This window comes from Strongylocentrotus purpuratus, unplaced genomic scaffold (genome assembly GCF_000002235.5).
Source record: "Strongylocentrotus purpuratus isolate Spur 01 unplaced genomic scaffold, Spur_5.0 spur5_scaffold_5, whole genome shotgun sequence".
NCBI classification, from domain to species: Eukaryota; Metazoa; Echinodermata; class Echinoidea; order Camarodonta; family Strongylocentrotidae; genus Strongylocentrotus; species Strongylocentrotus purpuratus.
Window position 1 is genome coordinate 44838999 of NW_022145611.1, and position 20944 is coordinate 44859942.

At 37.4% G+C, this 20944-nt stretch overlaps 1 protein-coding gene across 1 annotated transcript; it reads right to left on the bottom strand.

The window, feature by feature from the left end:
- Positions 1-1507: 1507 nt before the first annotated feature.
- On the bottom strand, positions 1508-19917 carry LOC100888356 (cation channel sperm-associated protein subunit epsilon). The gene is made up of 13 exons (XM_030999230.1): positions 19768-19917; positions 17107-17161; positions 11415-11494; positions 10923-11001; positions 10005-10078; positions 9084-9183; positions 8273-8394; positions 6449-6544; positions 4006-4146; positions 3752-3824; positions 2986-3103; positions 2110-2168; positions 1508-1669 (listed from the first exon to the last, which is right to left on the bottom strand). Exons 1-13 carry the CDS (start codon positions 19872-19874, stop codon positions 1508-1510), a joined length of 1266 nt encoding a protein of 421 aa, XP_030855090.1. The 5' UTR covers positions 19875-19917.
- Between the last annotated feature and the right edge of the window lie 1027 nt (positions 19918-20944).

Below are 20944 nucleotides of genomic sequence, written 5' to 3' on the forward strand. Positions count from 1 at the left end.
TAAACAAAAAACACTAGTTATTAACATGATCATCAAAATCATATTTATCAAACCTGTGTTTATTTTATTTCTATATTTAGCGTACATAACTTTTAATGAAAAAGCGAGTGAATAGAAGGCAAATATTAGTCTTATATATTCAGATTGCCATTGACAAGAAGGTGACCTATTTCGTGTGTCCTTGATGTGCCAATCAATAAACCTGATATTCTCTTAACTTACTTCAAGCATTTAAAGCAACACTATTTACATACCGAATGTATATGTATAACATATGTATATGTTACTTACATTATAATCTATATATCAGATCTAATTAAATCTAACATAATTTTGTTACTAGGCTTAACGAATTTTGTTTTCTTTCTTTTTTTAAACTTTGTAAATAGTGTAAACTACAAAACTTTAGGAATTTTATTTGTCATATATTATATATTTGAAAGGTGTTGTAACGATTAAAGCTCTATTTGCTTATGTTTCATCACCTTTGTGTGTTCATTCTTCAAACTGTATATTAGTTGCAACTTCACTTGTCTTTGATAAAACAATGTTATATTCTTTTTCACGTGAAGTTAATTCAAATGGATTGTAAAATTGAAAATTATTTGTTATATTATATTAATTTTTCATGTGATGTTAACTTCAATGAATTGTGAAATTGTGAACATGCATAAATAAATAGATATCAAAATAGAAATAGTAATGAAATACATTGTTCTCATATAGCACATATATTACACTTTGATTTAACGTCCCAGTGCAATACCAAAGAGCTTTTATTATTGCAACCCAACCTTTCGGTCTGAAACCGTTACCAGAGCGGCAATTGTAGATTAAGACCTGGGCCCGAACACAAAACATTCAAATAGCACGATAGATGTTCATTAAACTACTCGATTATAAACTCACTTGCAGACAAGGCCCAATCGATTTATAATGACTTACATGTATTTGCTCCCTTCTTACTAAAGAATGGTAATGGTTTTCCCCATGAATCAGACGTCCAATCTTTATTGACGATAACGGAGACAGACTGCCTTTCCGATGCGAGTGTCATCAAAACATTCATTTCATTTGGTTCGTCAGTGAATGTTACATATTCAACTAACACCTGAACAAATACAAAAGAATAACACGTACAAGCTATTTAGTCGTTCATTTGTATTCTAAGTCTATTCTGGGTTTCGCCATATTTTACACATATCTACCACCTCAATGTCGATCGACATCTTAATGTATTTATCCGTTCGGTGCTAAGAAGAAGTAAAAACACAATAAAGTCGACTTTGAAATAATATATGCTTTCTCCGTTGAATGTTATTTACTGTCATTATTCTCTCGTTATGCTATACATGTAGGTCGGTTTTCATCACTATTTCTAGTATTTATGCCCATCTGAATTTCTTTAGTTCCAAATGACCAATGCTGTCGGCTGATCTTTGCACAGAATCTGCACCAACTTATCTGCCAAATCTACACCCCAAACTTATATGTACTCTACCGATTGTTAAGATGAATGACTTGCCTCCATGATATCCTCGCTAAGCCAGAATGGATACTGTAAAGATGACACTTCTTCCTTGCTCACTTGAATGCTTTGTAGTAACTCAGCTTCATACCAGATATATATATATTCATTGTCCCAACCGAGAAACATGGCGTTTTCAATCTGGTGATGAGAAGATATTAATTTTAGCTTGTACTCAAGACAATCTCTAACAAAATCCATAGTATTACATTTTTTTCTTGAAGTTTACAAATACATTAAAAACATATCTATGAAAAAATGTATCGTACCGTATTTCATATTATTTGGTTATTTAATTGCATAGATTCTTTACTCATCCCTGATGTTTTATTATAACATTTATCACTTTGTGTTGTATATTCATAGAATCAATTGACGAAAGTCGAATGTGATCATAAAGTAATATTTATTTTTAAAAAAGAAGTTCTCATGTAGTCAAACAAAACCAATGCCCGATTTATTAAATTAGAAGTGACTTTTAAGATTTAAAAGATCTCTGTATAAAGTGTAATCTAGGTATACAAAGATGGAACCAGTGGATTCACAGTTTGAATTCAAACAATAACAAGGCCATGGATTACCTTACGCATTTGTGAATGATGACATGCTGGTCTACCCTCGATTGCATTCACTTGAAATTCTACAACATCAACAAAGATGAACACATGTGTTAATACATTTTTTGCTTGTATATATTTATATATAGCTCATATAACATCACCATACATGTTAAACTTATGTACGGTACACGCATCAAAAGAGCTATCAAAATAATTTTCCCCGACAGTAACCAACCCTTTCTTTTTAACAGTTGATTGCAAAAAAAAAGAATACAAAAACAAAAACAACAAAAAAAAACAAAACAAAACAAAAACAAAACACTTACTATCATCTTACATATCGTGTTTATACATAGAAACAATGGTATAGTTTGCTGGCGCTCATCACGATATTTGTGACAGCAGATAGGAATCCAGGGCAGATTTGGCACTGTCATGAATTTCGGCGGTCATCATTTTGTCAGAAACACCAAATTTACAGGTGAGATGTTTGTTTTCTCGTTGATTATTGATCACCCGTCATCTACTATAACATCAGCGACAGTAAGAGAACTGTTGCTGAGCTAGCGCCATGAGCTTCCATGGACGGTGTGTGCGCTTTATAAGTCTACACTATTATTAATATTAGTAGTAGTATATCACAATAAAATTAATACAGATAGTACATTATCGGATAAATAAGTGTTAAGTTCGATATTTTGATGATCATAGAATGCAAAGGTGATGAAAAGAGAAAACATTCAAGTTGAGTCTGGCCCCATCTTTAGTGATGGTGAACATTCTCTTTCGTCAAGAGAACACAACGAGAATGGTGGTACCAAGAATTAGCCAGGAAGACAATATCTGCCGTCACATTGGTACTCAAATCAAACTCAAGCGATACAAGATGAAATACACCTGTCAACCGCATGAATGTTCCAGAGGATCTGTCCTGTATGAGTAAATACCCTTCTTCAAGTTGGTAGATTATAGAGTCAGAGGTTATAGCAATGTCTCTCACATTTACCGATGCGCCCTGAAAAAACAGCATAACACAATAATCGCGTTTACTCTTCCAAGAATGTCCCAGTGAATAGTACAACTTTTTTAGCTCTAGATTCCAACTTGTATTTATGATCATGCACGATAGAGATTGAAGGCGTTACAAGAATTCCCTCAACTGTTACTTGTACCCCTATGCATTGCATGAAGACGGGGAAAACATTTTTGTTCTTTCTGTTTCGTTAATATGGGCGGGAACGTTCGCTTTTTAAAATGTTTGAAATTTCGAAGTTTCTTCATTTCAAAACACAACATCTCGTATGCCATGTTCATTATACCGCAAACGAGACGGTCCATTTGCCGAGCAATTGAAGGGTCATTATTCAGAAGGTTGTTATATCGATGGTTAGTTTTTTTTTCAGAATTAGGTTCATCAATACGAAAACGTAGGATATAAGCCTACTTCGGTTCAATATTGCGACATGTCCAAATATCACAAAAATAAATAGTCTAGTAATTCCGAAAATGAAAAAAAAAAAGTGATTATAATTCGGAAAGTTACATTAGCATATATCTTTTCAATTTTCGTATTTACGTTGGGGAGGGTGTTTGATTTCAATCCACAAAGCATATAATTATTGTATGAAAGAAAACTTTCGGCAAACTTGCAGGGCTTACTTACCATTAAGAGTTCAGGTGACACCATGATATGATCAGTGGACTTAAAACCATCGGTAGTAAACACACACTGTCCGCTAAAGAGAAAAGAAATACTTGTTATCAGTAATGTGCAACCCTTGAACTCTGTATTCGTTGCGAAAATAATCATAAAACGTACCCATCAATATTAAATTGATTAAGTAAAAAATACAGCTCTATTAGTATTCAATCGAAAGCAAACAAAGTGTAGATTAAATAGAAAGATATTTGATTTACCTCATTATAAGGAAGGCTGTATCCTGGTTACAAGGGTCTTTGATTACTATGGAAACTCCAAGTTGACCTTTCAAAGTCAATGACCCCTCAGATTGCAGTATTTCATCGATGCACATTGAAGATATCACTGCCTTGGTATCTCTTGAAATGAATGTAATGCATATGTTGTTGTCATGGTCATTTTGTTATTCATGATTAATTTTTCCATTTCAAGATTCAAGATTCAAGATTCAAGATAATTTATTGTCTGATTTAAAAAAATACAGAAATTCGTCCTCCACTGGCGAGTGACGTACATATACAAACAACATAAACAATATATAAATACATTCGAGGATACAAAGAAAATACAATAATAATAATAATAATAATAACAATAATAATAGCAATAATAGCATTAACAAAGCTGACATGTAAACTTGAAAACTGGCATTTAAAAATGAATCTTGATAATGCACAGAATGCATTGAATAAATGAATTTAAAAGTGCTTTGAAACATTCACCCCTTCTCTCCCAGAAAAGGGGTATGAGGAGAGAGAGAAAAGAACAAATGAGAGAGAGAGAGAGAGAGAGAGGAGTCGAATGGAGTAGAACAGAAAGGAAATGTGAGGGAGAGAGAGAGAAGGAGGGAGAAAAGAGAAGGTGACAGAAAACGAGGAGCTCTGGGAGGGAAGAGATGAGGTAGAGGTAGAGTACAGGATATCAAGAACAGTGACTGCCCGTGGTTAAAAAGACAAATGAGTCGTCAACATTCAAAAATTCGAAAATTCAGAGCTGCAAGCTAGAGATAGACCCTGTGCAGTAGAAAGTTAGAATAAAAAAGTGTTCAATAAGGAACCTAGCCTTAGCCATTTCACATTTACATATACATATACAAGTGTCATGGGACAGCGGCCATAACATACTAAAAACATGTGAGAGGGCATGCATGAAGTCTGGTACATGTATGCAAAGAGATGCAGTGTAGAAGAGAGGGGAGAAATAAGAAAAAGTGGTAGATAAGGGAGAAATGCACACCTAAAACAAAGCTTCAAGTGAAAGGAGGGAAGAGGGAGGGAGAAAGAACATAGCAGCTGACACTCATGCACGCACTCGAGATACGTTGTTCATTCATTAAAAGTTTAGAAGATTACTGTTTCGCATCATTATGGACAGAGTGAAAGGCATTTTAACACTATCATAAAAGACAGTTCTTCTCAAATATACATATTTGTTGAGTTGAAAGACATTTACTGTTATAGGTTACATTATTGCACTTAATACTGACATTTGAAATATTGACATTGATTAAAAAATTGATTAAAAATTTGATCAAAAAAGCATGACAAAAGACCTCAACTGTTCGAAAAATGGTTATCATGAAAATGACTCTGCTTAACATGACAAGAAATGCAAAAAACCAGAGTTGTGATCAGAGCATAACATACCAATTTACATGTATGCATGTGTGTGTGCAGGCATGCGTGAAGTCAGGTACATGAATACAATAGAGATATAGGAAAGGAGATAGATAAGGAAATAAATAAGGAGAGAAGAAAGTGGTAGAATGATAGGTCCACACCCAAAACAATGCTTCAGGTAAAGTTAGAGAGGACAGAAAAGGAGAAAAGATTACGACCTGGCTCCACGCATGCACCCAAACCATCCACACATTACATACACTCAAATTAGAAAATCATCGTTTTACAGAATTGTTGAAAATGTGTATGGCATTTGGAACAAAAGATTGTCTGAATCTACATCGTATTGTTTTAGGCACTGTTAGACGTATACCTGAACGGTTGAACTTAAAGAGCTCATGTAGAGGATGGGATGAATCTTGCATTATTTTATGAATCTTCAGTAGAACCTTCTTTTCATAAAGAGCACCAATTGTGGGCAACTCTGTGTGAGTAATTCGCTGAGCGACTTTCCTAGCTCTATTAAGCAGATTAAATTATGGACTACTTCCATGGCATCAGATTTTGAGTCGTTAAAAGTAGAATGAACATGAACCCTACAAAACCGAGTAGAATAGTCTTCGACTGTGCTACTCCACTCCTATAAATTTCACAAATTATCTATTCTCTATAAACATTTACTATTACTTGCATTTGATAACCCCTTGCGTTGAGCATGCATCATGATTACATTTATTGAAGGCAATCGTTTTTAATTTGGTTACTTGATTTTTATCAGACCCCCTTTTCAGATATGCAGTGTCGACTTTTTTATTTTTAAAGCGCCCCTTTAGTTGCTCCCGCTCTGTATGTCATATTAAGCAGACCAACTACTCATACCATGTTCAGAAAAGCTAATTACGTGATGCCTACGTGATGCCTATCTGAGCCAAATCTGTCTATTATATCATGCTGATGCAAACACTGGACATTATGTTGACAGAGGACATCAATTCAATCACATCGAGTCAATAAATCACAGTTTTGAAATACGATCTCAAACCTGATAAAACATCCATGTGAAGCCACGCTTGGTTTGCCGCTTACTTGTACTCTATGAGCCTTGCACCGAGAAACTCGAACGTAAAACTCCCACATACTTCATAAAAAAGAGAGATAGAAATCAAAGTCTGTAAGATTAAGACGACCTACAAGTAAATGATGCGATAACCGTAAAATCAGTGTATTACTTACTTGATTTGCAGATTTGATTAGAACATATTTAACTTTCCACATTTTTTTCTTCCATAGCACATTTAACACAATCGTGAGTACTTTCAATAAATCAAGGCAATTTTAAAAGCATGGTGCGTTTCTTATTCGAGTGTGTAAACTTGCCAATGACATATTACGTAATCCGAACTTGATATAAAATACCACTTTGAAATTGCCGTCGATTTGATTTTTTTCGAAAATTGTTGCGATCGTGTTAGTTTATTCAGAGTTACAAGACATAGAAGAAGTAAAAAAAAAACAGCTTATAAAGAAATTACATAATATTACAATAATGGTCAAATCATGGCGTTAGATCTTAGAAGAAATATAATCGTCTTTAAATCCTGCCTTAATATAAACGTTTTTAAAAGCTTTTTTCAACAAGAAACCACAAGCCAGATGTCACTGAAAGAATGATATCTACCTGGGTGATTGTCAAGTAGCAGAATAGAAGTAGAATATATGCAATAAACATGAATAATTAATTAATTAATAGGCAAGAGATATCAAACTTACACAAGTACATCATGATATAACGATGTTTTATTATTGTTTGTCAACTGAATAAATACACTGTCAAGGTGGAATATTTTAGTTTTACCCCAATTTATGGAATTATTAAAAAAATTATTTAAAAATAATAGATCTAGATAATAGTATACATTCTCAGATTTTATTCAATAATAATTTGCTAATGTGTGTTTTGCGGGACTGATAAAGCATGTGTATGCTACTATGCTTATTAACTAGGGGACTTACGCCCTCAAGTCATAAATGACAGTAATGAGGATTAATGCCCCACAAAAGGGCACTAATATAGCACATCGACACGGTTTTGATCCTGGGGCTTCACAGTTACGAGGCCATTGTTTTGTCACTGAACCATGACTGTACGCAGCGGGGGCTAGGGTAGGGGGCAGTTTCCATAAATTAAAAAAAAACAGAAAATGCAATAAATTTTCAATGATTTATTGCATTTTCCCCCAGTCCCCAACATAAAAAATCCTCTGAACGGCCATGCATTATGGCTCAAGGCATGGGCACACAGAAGATTTGTTTATGTTGGGAACCGAGGTAAAATGCAATAAATTATTGAAAATTTATTGCATTTTCTGTTTGTTTTTTTATTTATGGAAACTGCCCCCTACCCTAGCCCCCGCTGCGTACAGTCATGGTTCAGTGACAAAGCAATGGCCTCGTAACTGTGAGGCCCATGGATCAAAACCGTGTCGATGTGCTATATTATTGCCCTTTTGTGGGGCATTAATCCTCATTACTGTCATTTATGACTTAAGGACATAGGTCCCCTAGTTGATAAGCATAGTAGCATACATATGCTTTAGCAGTCACGCAAAGCACACATTGGGAAATTATTGTTCAAAAAAATCTGAGAATGTATACTATTATCTAGATCTATTATTTTTAAATAATTTTTAAAATAATTCCATAAATTGGGATTTTAAAAAATATTCGACCTTTATGAGCGACAGTGTAACTTTACTTCAGGTTCACCTGCGACTAAAGCACGCAAGTCTGTAAAATATATACAATTACTTAATTGTATCAATAAACGATGGATGTAATTGCTAGGTCAATAATAACTACATCATACCTATGAGATGGGAGGAATGTCATGTTGGAACAATCCAGTTGAAATCTAGGGTCTGGTATCACCTCTAACAATCCTGGTACCTGCCCCTTTCCAGCGAATATCTTGGTGAGTCTCTCTGAAAACTATTTTAACCACAAGTATTTTATTTCGTAAAGTAGCTTCTAAGAAGAAAAGAAATTAGTGATGAAATTAATCAATTACATTGAACGTAATGGAATATACAACACTTTGCTCTATTATTGAATGATAAACCCTATACAATAACAGTACTTTGAATATTCAATATCTTGAATAATAGGTTTGTATTTTGTTTTGCTGAGTTTGAATAGATTGTGCCATAAATTACAAAAGTCTAATGTGTTAAATGTTTTACTGTTTATCGCAGGAAACACTTGACTTTAATCCAAAGGAGTGGACTTGACTCACCATAATATATTTAATAACTGCGTTGCTGAATCACTTTAAGAAACTCGGATTGAAGGAAGTAAACAGCAAATAAATCGTAAAACGCGTTGCAGAACTCTAGTATATGGACGCAACATTGGCTAACTATTCTTCCCAGTGAGGGCTTTAATTAGCGCCACCAGAGCCTGGCAAATAACAGGGTTTAGCCGACTCAGTTATAGTTGGTGAGATTTGGTTAATAATGCTTTTACTTGGCAAGCAAAACGAAGCAATATGCGCCCTTATTTTTTCTATTTTTGCAAAACTTCAGGTGTACAATAACCCAAACCGTCATAGAGCTGAATTAAGCTTTTAATTTATGTCTCAGTGTTTTCTCATAACGAAGGAGCGTATTAACAATCCTTACCTTTGATGGCTTGATAGCAGTTTGCTTCATTTCTTCAAGACTTGAGAGGAGTGGATCCCATATCCAAACCTTAACAACAATGTCATCTGTATTCTCAACCCTGTCAGGTTTAAACAAAACAATATCACTTTCTGAAATTAGCTATACATATACATTGCAATATATTCCTGTACTTTGATCTACACGATTGTATCACAGAATATATGAGATGGAAATAAACAACATTTTTCGAATCACTACCTGCATGGGGGTTGACATCTTCATGATGTTGAGACGTAAAGGGCGGAGTCAAAGCAATGGAACAGTTTATGGATGAATATTTCCTCCCTAAGTGTCGATAGCAAGAATTGCATTTACCAGACAATCATGATGCAGATTGCATACATTATGATTTGCTCTGTCTGGGAAACCCAAGCACATCGATTTTATTTTGAAAATTTAAATTGTTTTTTAAAGAAATAAATGAAGACTTTTCGAAATCAGAAGTTTCTATGGTGAGTATTCACGATCAGAGGCTTTCGGTAATTAAAAATAATTGGTATTCCTCCGTAGAGTAGCTCAGATAAAGAATTCCAAGCTACTGTATTATATCGTGAAATGTATACATGTATCTGTCTCGTCGCGTCTGTAATTATACTCCTGGAGTTAATCTTCCGAGGTGTATGAAGGAAGACGCGTACGCAGGGGGGGGGGGGGGGGGGGGGGGGGGGGGGGGGGGGGGGGGGGGGGGGGGGGGGGGTGGGGGGGGGGGGTTACTCCCCTTATTTTTTTTTGGGGAAAAAAAATGAATACTCCTTATCCCCCCCCCCCCCCCCCCACTAAGCGAAGCGCGATTTCCAAACTTCCAAACACCCTCCTTGAAAAAATCCTGCGTACGCCACTGTATAGAGGTGTATTACAGACTTAGAGTAATAAACTTACCCTGTTTCTACCAGCACATACCATCTGTAGCACAGTGGGGTATTCTTCATGATCATTACCCTACTGTCATTTATCTGCAAGAATGATAAACCATATTTACCGTAGACGTTGTGAATTTTAATTCATGATAGAAACACATTTTTTATAATGGTTGTAAATATTTAGAAGTTATTCTAAAAAAAAACACCTGAATTCTACTTTTTCTTTCTACTTTGGCCAAGTCAGTAGGCGTCCGCCTCACAGCCGGGAGGTCGTGGGTTCGAACCCCGGCCGCGTCATACCAAAAGACGTTTAAAGACGGGAGTTGCTGCTACCTTGTTTGGCGTTTAACAATAAGGGACAGAGCAACGTCGATCTGGCGCTGCTCAGTGGCTGCCGAGCTTACGATCAATTGGGCAAAAATAATTTTCCATTTTCGGTTTAACTTAATAAAATTTGGAGAGGATTTAAAAGATTATTATTATGATTATTATTATGATATAAAATTGAAATATGAAAATATGATAATGGAGCTAATCAAAACACCTACAAACCTCTGTCCTGCCACATAAAATCGTAATTTGATAAATACAAGATCGTAATCATCATCAATAGTAATCTGTCAGTTTATGACAGGTTCAGTGACCCATTCAAAATTCTATATCAAGTGTCTCTCCAAGTTTCTCTCCAAGTTCCTCGGTCTTGAGCCAACCGTTTCATCTTTTCATACCCTGTTGCTCCACATTGTGTGATAACATCGTCTAGAAAGATCGTAATACCATACTGGAATTATGTTTTCCCATGACCCTAGGAAGATCTTTCCAAGAATGTATTTAATATGAATCAATTCAATATGAATGATTAATGAAATGCACAAAAGTTTGGCTCTGTGATACTTTTGTATAACATTTGTCCAAACAAATGCGTTGAGATGCTTACAATCTGTCCATCATGCACATACTGTAGTCTGACACGATGCAGTCCCGCAGTGCTGCAACTTATCTCTGTTTCTACATCACTGAAATAGAGAAGATATAATCTCATATTTTATAATCTCATATTATTTGTTCTCATATTATATATTCTCATATTATATATTCTCGTATGATTTGAAAGAATGGTAAATTAAGTTGATTAAAGTTCACCGAAAGACAGATAAAAAAAGTCAGTAGTATTGAATCTCATATCTCATATAATTAGTATCGTCATGCTCATCAAGTTCATTTTCTTAATAATGTTATATTTTGTTTGCATATGAAATTGGGGCTAGCCAAATTTAAAGCGGGATTGTAATCAACAAGTGCATAATATGTTCTTACTCTTCATTAAATACATTGAGTGCCAACTTGAGAGTGACAACAAAGTATTTCTACTTCACAACTCATGAGCATATAAGTGATATAAATCTTAGAGTAATTGAACACAGCTTACCTTGAGTTTGCTGCTGAACAGTGTGCGGGAGCCTCCCATCTCATGAAAGTATCTTGATCTCCTAAATAGCGCACCTTCAACTAGTAGGAGTGGATAAATGCAGATATATACTTCATGAACTTAGAGAACTACCTGGTAGACATGCAAGCGCGTATTTAAATGTTAGTATGAGAGACTGAGGAATTAACAGATTTTAGATATCATAAGCAAGGGCGTCGCTAAAAAAGGGGGGATTTAGAAGGGTGCGACCCCCTCCCCCCCCCCCCCTCTTGTCAGGATATTGTCGGTAAAATTGCGCTGCTGTCGGGAAAATTACGAATTGAATTGATCTGAATTATAAATTGTACTTAATCTGAATTATGAATCTATTTAACCTGAATCGTCAATTTAATTTAATCTGAATTATGAATTGTACGTGATCGGGATCTGAATTGAATTATTTTCTAAAATATGTATTGAATTTGTCTGAATCATGAATTGTATTGAATTTGAATTGTGAACTTAATTTAACCCGAACTATGAATTTAATCTTATTACTTAGTCTGAATTATAAATTGAATGTGATTTGATTTTGTTAATTGTATTTTAATCTGAATTACGAATTGAATGTGATCGGGATTTGAAATGGATTTGATCTAAATTACGAATTGAATTGGTCTAAATCTTTAATTGTATTTAATCTCAATTGCGAATGAATTTAATCCGAACTTGAACTGAATTTAACTACTTAGTCTGAATTAATGAATCAAATTTTAGTCTGCATGTTGAACTATCACATTTGTTGTTACCTATGTCCAAGTTAAATGTTCTACTCTGTACCCATCTGTATCTTATTGATGTTTATAATGTGTAATCTTGTACTGACATGCAAATGAAACAAATTTCCAATCATTGGACAATAAATTTGAATATGAATATGAAAATGAGAAAAGGGGGAGGGGGAAAATGAGAGGGAAAAGGAAAGAAAAGAAAAGAGGAAGAAAAAAGGTGATGAAAAAAAAGGAAAGAGAAGAGAAGAAAAAAAGAAAGAGAAAAAAAAGAGGAAGGAGAGGAAAGGAAGGAGAGGAAAGAACGGTCAAAAAGAAAAGAAAGAAAAGGAGAAATGGAAAAAGAAAACAAATTATGAGAAAAAGGAAACAAAAAAAACGGGGGATGAAAGAGAGGAGATAAAGGGGGTTAAGAGCCTGAGAGAAGAGGAGTTGGATGGAGTCGCCACGTCGAGGGAGCAAGAAAGATACGCATAGATAATTATGTTGCTATGTCGGTAGTCTTGCTTGATCTTCGTGTACTATATCCAGTGGCGTAATGAGCAAAAACGTTTGGGGGGGCTGACAAAAAAAAATCCGCAGCACCCCACTCTAACATGCATGGGCATCAGTGGCGGATCCAGGAATTTCTTACCGGGGGGGGGGGCACAAAATGGCATGGGCAAGGGTGTCGATTTGTATCCGTGGTTGGGGAGATGATAGGTGCCAAAATATTTTCGGCAATGGACCAAAGCAACCAAGAGGTAGAAGTGTGTGGCAGGTTGCATCCCCTCCCCAAGCGCGTACCCAGGATTTAATTTTAGGGGGGGGGGGGCAGTAGTACGCGAATCACTTACAGAGCGCGCTGGGTACAGGGAGGGGGAGTTCCCCCCTCCCCCGCGAAACGCGGAAGCTTTGACGTTTTATTAAATTAATAGAGAAAGAAGACGATTCGTTGGACCGTTCTCGACTCTTAATCCTTGTTTGAATCAAGTTCCCCTTCCTCCGCGCGTAGCGCGGAAGCTCTGGCGGTTCATTAGATTATTAAAGAAAGAAGACGATTCGATCTACCATTCTCGACTCTTAATCCTTGTTTGAATCAAGTTCCCCTTCCTCCACGCGTAGCGCGGAAGCTCTGACGTTTCATTAGATTATTAAAGAAAGACGATTCGATCTACCATTCTCGACTCTTAATCCTCGTCTGAATTCATTTTCGCCCATCCCGCGCGAAGCGCAGAAGCTTTCACGTTTCGTTAAATTATTAGAGAAAGAAGACGCTTCGTTGTATCGTGTCCTTGTCTGAATTCAGTTCCTCCCCTCCCGCGCGAAGCTTTGACGTTTCAATTAATTATTACCCTTAATCCACGTCTGAAATCATTTTCGCCCATCCCACGCGAAGCGCGGAAGCTTTCACGTTTCATTAAATTATTAGAGAAAGAAGACGATTTGTTGTATCGTGTCCTTGTCTGAATTCAGTTTCCCCCCTCCCGCGCGAAGCGCGGAAGTTTGACGTTTCATTTAATTATTACTCTTAATCCACGTCTGAATTCAGTTTCCCCACATGATGTACGTATGGAACGTTCGTTCGCAAATCTTTGCATGCACAGCCCGAGTGGTGGGTATCATGTTATCTCCTGGCAGTGCTTGTCGCAATAGCTTCTGGAAAGGAATTGTATACTACTGTTAGAGTTTATATATCGGCCACTAATTAGGCCCATTAGTGACTATACAAAATATATGTTGCTGGCTATTCCTGGCTATTTGGGAATGTGTCAGTTTGCAACAGAAATGGAAAAACGCGAATTATGTTGAAAATCATGTGATATCACGAACATTTATACATGTAAATCACTTGTATGAAATTGAAAATAAGTCATGGCTGGATTTTATTGGGGGGGGGGGGGCAAGCGCAAGCCCCCCCCCCCCCACCAGTACGCCAGTGATATAGGCCTACATCAGCTTTTCAATAAAACAAAAATAAGATGTGAAATAATCTTTCTCCAAAAATGAAAAATGTTTTATGAAATGTCAGGAAATAAAAAATAAAATCAGTGAAAAAATAAAAATAAAGATACAATGACGTGAATTTTAAAAAGGGTGAACGGAAACAACATAGCAACTATTGAACTATCTTATAAGTCATACTGATGTCCGAAAATCTTTCTCCTTGTCTCCGATCTCATCACGAATTCGTCACAGAGTTTATGTTTACACTGTCCAGGATTGTTTGATGTGCATTGCAGATTGCTACCATTGCGCTTCGCGCTTAACATTTAGCTCGTTGCTTTTTAACGCTGCGGCTTTGCATTTGGCGCACTGCATTTCTATGATGCTGTTGATTGAACAAATTGAATAAATTCATCAATTCCTGATGAAGCCGTATGAGCGAGAATTCAATTTATTCTTGTCTCATATACGGTTGTCTCATTTACTTCGTATATATATATATATATATATATATGTATGTATTATGAAAATGAGAGAGCAAAATGTGTATATTGATGGTCATCTTGCGAGTAATAACCATTAACTACTCTCATCGGGCTCTAATCATTAATTTTTCTCTTCATTTTTATTTTATTTTTTATGGTGAATTATTGGGGGGGGGGGGGGGGGGTGATTGTACAGGCCATCCCATCTGGCCCCCTCCCAAGGTAAGAAGCATTTGCAATTTTAGAACCAAATTAGACGCATTTTCAGGCACTTCCTGGAGTAATATGACGTAAAATTGCTTTCTCCTACCCCTTCCAAGAGTAGGGATCTTTTGCAATTTGAGAACCACATTTGGCGCATTAATGTCCACCGGCACTTCCTGAGAAAAAAAACGAGGCCTTCTGATTGGTTAGAAGTTAGAGAAAAGTGATATGTCACGGCTTGAGACGTTGTATATGCTTTGATGCCGCACAATGCACAAAGACGGTGGTCCGGTACTTCATCAGTAGTACTTGCAAAAATGTTCTCGAGTGTATAAACTGTGTCGTTATCAGGGGCGTCGCTAGATCTTTGTCAGTGGGGGAGTGGGGAGGGTGTAGAGGCCACCGATTACCGACAAAACGAGCAACCAAATACCGACAAATATATTAATACCAATGCTCAAATGTCTACAAATTTAACCCTTTAAACCCGGGGCCAGGAACTAAGTTATTTTTCCCCCCTCTTCCCCCCTCCCGCGCGAAGCGCGGAAACTTTGACACTTCATTAAATTATTAGAGAAAGAAGACGATCCGCTGTGCCGTTCTCGACTCTTAATTCTTGTTTGGATCCAGGTCCCCCCCCCCCTCCCGCGCGAAGCGAGGCAGCTTTGACGTTACAATAAATTATTACTCTTAATCCTTGTCTGAATTCATTTCGCCCATCCCGCGCGAAGCGCGGAAGCCTTGACGATTCATTAAGTTATTACTCTTAATCCTTGTCTGAATTCATTTTCGCCCATCTCGCGCGAAGCGCGAAAGCTTTGACGTTTCAATAAATCATTACTCTTAATCCTTGTCTGAATTCATTTTCACCCATCCCGCGCGAAGCGCGGAAGCTTTCACGTTTCATTAAATTATTAGAGAAAGAAGACGATTCATTGTAGCGGTTCCGTTTCTTAATCCTTGTCTGAATTCATTTTCGCCCATTTCGCGTGAAGCGCGGAAACTCTGACGTTTCATTAAACTATTTCTCTTAATCCTTGTCTGAATTCATTTTCGCCCATCTCGCGCAAAGCGCGGAAGCTTTGACGTTTCAATAAATTATTACTCTTAATCCTTGTCTGAATTCATTTTCACCCATTCCGGGGGAAGCGCGGAAGTTTTTATGGTTCATTAAATTATTAAAGAAGGAAGACGATTCGTTGTACCGTTCTCGACTCTTAATCCTAGTCTGAATTCAGTTTCCCCCCCGCCCCCCCCCCCCCCCCCCGAAGCACGGAAGCTTTGTCGTTTCATTAAATTATTAGAGAAAGAAGACGATTCGTTGTACCGTCCACAATTCTTAATCTTGTCTTAATTCAATTTCCCCACTTAACGGTGCATGTGCAGTGTTACATGAAACGTCCGGCAGTGCTTAATTGACACAGTTGCTTCTGGATAGGATTTTTTCACTTGTGTTACTGTTAGTGGCCAAGGCCCCTTAGTGACTATAAAAAAACATATGCTCTTCCTGGCCATTTGGGAATCTGTCAGTTTGCAACAGAAATGGAGAAACACACATTTTGTTGAAAATCATGTGATATCACGAACATTTATACATCACTTTTATATGGAATTGAAAATAAGTCATGGTTCAATTTTATTTGGGGGGGGGGGGCTGGCGCACCCCAAGCCCCCCCCCCCCCACCAGGACGCCAGTGACTATATCAATACAGAAGTTTGAAGTCGGTGAGATGTATTACCTCGGTCGACCGGCAATTTTTCTTTCCCCTACGAACTGTGACTTTTTATCGGACAAAGAAACATTTTTGAAAATTCAGAAAATGATTAAGAGTCGGTACAACGAATCATCTTCTTTCTCTAATAATTTAATAAGCAGACCATCCAAACAAAACCCAATAGATGCACATAATCATAAGGCGGTGACTATCATTGGATCAAAGAAAGAATCACGTCGAATGTCCATCCGTAATGGGTCCATGGGCTAACGAACGAAAGAGAGATAAATGTTCGGTCTAGAGGAGCTGAATGCCCTGTTGAGTAAGAAAACAAAATCGAAGTGCTCACTACCCCCCCCCCCCCCCTCTCCCCCGTTGAGCAAAAATAAATTCCATACAATACGAGTATGGCAGGAGGTTTTTTCATAAACCGGGAGATTGCGGGAGGAAGGGCGTGGTGGCGGGAGTCTCCCGCTACGAGTTGGTGGGACGGCGGGAGAATAAGCGTGGTGGTGTGAGACTACCTCCGAATGCGGGAGGGTTGACAGCCCTGACTTTTTTTTTCAAGAGTTCTAGACTAAATACTAATACTTACAGGTAATCTTGTTGAAAACAAAGTGGCCTCTTCCGGTAAAGTATCTTGATTTGCACTAAAAAGATTTAAAAAAGAACAAAGAAAACGACATGAATCTAATTACCATAAATAATTTTTTGCCTAGATTCTATATCTAGTTTGCATTTATATTAAGGTCTAGACCTCTACAACAAAATATTCTGCTACAAAGGTCGAAATTGATTTGTGTCAGGACTACTCTGTAGAACTAGTAGGCCTATAGTCTAGGTTTATTCAATTCTCTGAATTCACAATTTTAAGGCTGCATACTTGAGACGACTTCTGACACGGTGACATTTTAAAGATTTGTGTTTCTAATTTATTTATTTATATTATTAATGTGTTCAGACTAGATTTAATTTTAGACCTAGAATCTACTTGTTATAATGTATTTCCGCTTGTGGGGGGAAATGTTGATTTTCTTAGATCTAGCTCTAGATGTAGACTGGAGCCCCCAGAAGGGGTAGAGACAATTTCTATTCGTAGGGCCAGGGGTGTAATTAAATCGATAGTATGTATAGGCCTGAAAACCTTTAATTCGGGGGTAAGCTGCCGAACTAAAATCATTGCGACCCTATGTAGATCTCGGTCTAGGCCTAGACTAGACCGAAAGCTTCAGTCTCTATAATCGTCGGTTGTTCCACTGAGACTACGTCTGGCTCTATAACCGGAGGTCTAGTGGAGCCAGACGTAGTCTCAGTGGAACAACCGACGATTATAGAGACTGAAGCTTTCGGTCTAGGCCTAGACCTACTAATAATATAACCCAGGGCTGTCAACCCTCCCGCATTTTATGATTTGGAGGGAGTCTCACGCCACCACGCTTATTCTCCCGCCGCCCCAAAAGCTCATAGCGAGAGAGACTCCCGAACACGCCTTCCTCCCGCTCTCCCGCCAACGTTAACGATGAGAATTATGAAAAAACCTCCTGCCCCCCAAAAAATTAGTGCTCCCTATGGTCTAGGCTAAATCTAGATCTCGATGTAGGCTACCTGCTAGACATGCTAGACCTAGATACAATAAGATAGATCTAGGGTCTAGATCATGTAGATAAATCAAGGTCTTGATCTACTAGATCTAGTCTAGTCTAGATCTACTCTAAGTTAGATCTAACATTTAGATCTAGATGGATCAAGTTTACATAGACCCAAGTCAAGAATATCTGATACAATAGTGATACAGTGATGGGGCCTGGGGGTGTGGGGGGGGGGGGTCTGGACGTTTTTACTTTTAGTTTTACATAAAAAAATAGGCCTAGAATCTAGAGTCTAGATCTAGAGTCTAGATTAGGCTAGATCTAGATTGGTTCTAAATAAAGCTGTAGCATTTGACTTTAGGCCTAATCTATTTGTCATTTAGAGTCTAGACCCTAGATCTAGATAAAAGTAAAGTACCCGGTAATCGGTCAGCTCCGGTTTTCGGCCAATTGGTTGGATACATGGTAAAATCACTTTAAAATACATCGCATAATAGCATAACACATATCCCACACATACCATACCATGCCAGTGTCACTGAAGAACCACATTTGCAATGAAAAATATATCCTAAAATATCACATTTTAGCGATGTAATCGGCGGTCCCGCTACCCAAATCTGAAAAATCGAGTTTCTTACGCGTGTATGTAAGAAATATGGGTACCATAAAATGAGCTTTATTTCAAGTATTTTTCAGATATAGAGCCCGATTTTGTGCTGGTCGCAAGCTCAAAAGTATCTCATCGCATGTATTAAATCAATGCAGCCGCACACCGCGACGCACACACGATATGTCCGTCTAATTCAGATTCCAACTTCCGATCACCGCTGTGCCTGTATTCGGTCAGGCGAGCACCCGGGAGCTCCGGCGTGGGATACCTGCTCCGCCCGCGTGTGCTATACATCAGCGCAGAAACGCACGGCGCGCGCGAGCGCTTCCGATTGACTTTGTACATGCGGCCGTAAACTGAAACGCTCGGCCGATAACCGGCTCCAAAACAGTGAAAATTGAAATGAATATTGTCATGGCAATTCGTGATTTTTTTTGGGGATTCTTTTTTTGTTTAAATAATAATAATATTTGCTTCATGATTTGAACAAGAAATGATAATAAATAGGAAGTAAAGAGTCCAATAAATAGGATTTTGTCTTAAGTGGCCGAAAACCGGGTACTTTACTCTAATGTCAAACACAAGTCTTTGAATGAAATTTCTGAAAAATTGCCGTGAACTTCCAGTTTTGCAAATTACTGAGCTGTTTGCAATTAAACTGTCTGGATAACCAACCCATAATTTATAAGACATTAAAAAAAGTAAACATTTAGATCTAGATCTAGATCTAACTGTTAGATCTATTTTACGACAATGAAATCCACCTTCCTTAGACCTATTTACTTTTTATGACTGAGGTTAACAATAACATTCATCAACTAGAAAAATCTAGTCTAAAAAGTTAGGCTAATTTTAACTTTAATGTTTGGCATTTGTTAAGTTTCATATCAAAATACCATAGCCTGGCCCTAGACTAGATATAGATCTAGTCTAGATAGATCAGTCTAGGCCTACTAGATCTATACAGTAGGAGTAGATCTAGACCTATGCCTATGAGTATAACTGGATTAAGCCAGGTTTTATTAGTAACGTTAGAAGTCTAACATTGATTTACCTCCATTGTGTTCCGTTTGCAAGTTTCGATTGACCGCCGAAATCCATGCATAGGAAGGCACCGAACACTATCAGCATAAGATGTAGAACAACTGTTTTTGACATCATCGTTGACGACGCTAAAATAACAGCGGGACAAAGAAAAGCTGGACTAGTTGAGCTGAGAGCGATTGATCATTCGTTGTTGATGATTGATCTGTACGCTGGAGCTGGATGTGTGATCAGGCCATGCGCTTTATTCCATTTGGTTAACCTAGCTAACAGTACAGTACGCGCTGCATATAATATTTCGTAGGTCAAGACTTAACCCACAATGTCATGACTGAAGTTCTACTCAGGACTGCATTCTGTGGTGACTTTCTATCTATGCGAAGGTCCCTATTAAATGCAATGGAGCAGATTAACAAAAAAAACACGTAAGAGTCTGTTGAATGATGCTTGGTCAGGGGCGGCGGAGCGTTTTCAAAAATAGGAGGACAAAAACAAAAAGGGCATATCCTGGAGGGAAAAAAAATTGGAAAATAGCAAAATGGCATCTGTCGAAGGAAAAGGGGCACCTATCAGATTTTAATATGGTCAGATATCAGTGGTGAAAAGGGGCATTTAGGGGCTCATATAATGAAGATAAAAGGTACACTTATTCAAAGAAAATGGGTACTTAATAAAAAGGAAAAGGGGGAGCCTTATGTCAAAATAAAAGGAGCACGTGTCAAAATTAACTGGGCACTTATTAGAGATGAAATAACGAAAAGGGGCACTTATGAGAATGGAAAAGGTCACTTATTGCAATGGAAAAAGTGCACTTAAAGGGCACTTATCAGATGAAAAGGTGGAATATAAGAGAAAGGGGCTGTTATGGAGAAAAAAATAAGGGCACCAATCACAAGGAAAAGGGGCACGTGTCAAAATAAAAGGGGAACTTATTAAAAGGAGAAGGAGTACGTCCAACAAAGAAAGGGACACTTGTCAAAGTAAAAATGGGCACTTTTCCAATGTAAAAAGGGGCACTTGTGGCCTACTTAAAAAGAAAACACTACCAGCAACAACAACAAAATATTAACGCAAACCCCGAAACTAAGAGACCATAGAGATTATAATGAAGCAAGAAAATACAGTTATGCAGGTTTAACATGTTGTTTTAAGTTTCATTATAAGGCATAGCGGTACACACAGGGGCG

Bases quoted from the DNA above. Each gene is read 5' to 3' on its own strand.
- LOC100888356 (XM_030999230.1), bottom strand. From the start codon at position 19,874: ATGATGTCAAAAACAGTTGTTCTACATCTTATGCTGATAGTGTTCGGT. The intron at 3,104-3,751 runs GTAAGTAAGCCC...CTGTTTTTTCAG, and splicing joins TGTCACCTGAACTCTTAATG to GGCGCATCGGTAAATGTGAG. The intron at 2,169-2,985 runs GTGTATTTCATC...TTGATGTTGTAG, and splicing joins AACATTCATGCGGTTGACAG to AATTTCAAGTGAATGCAATC.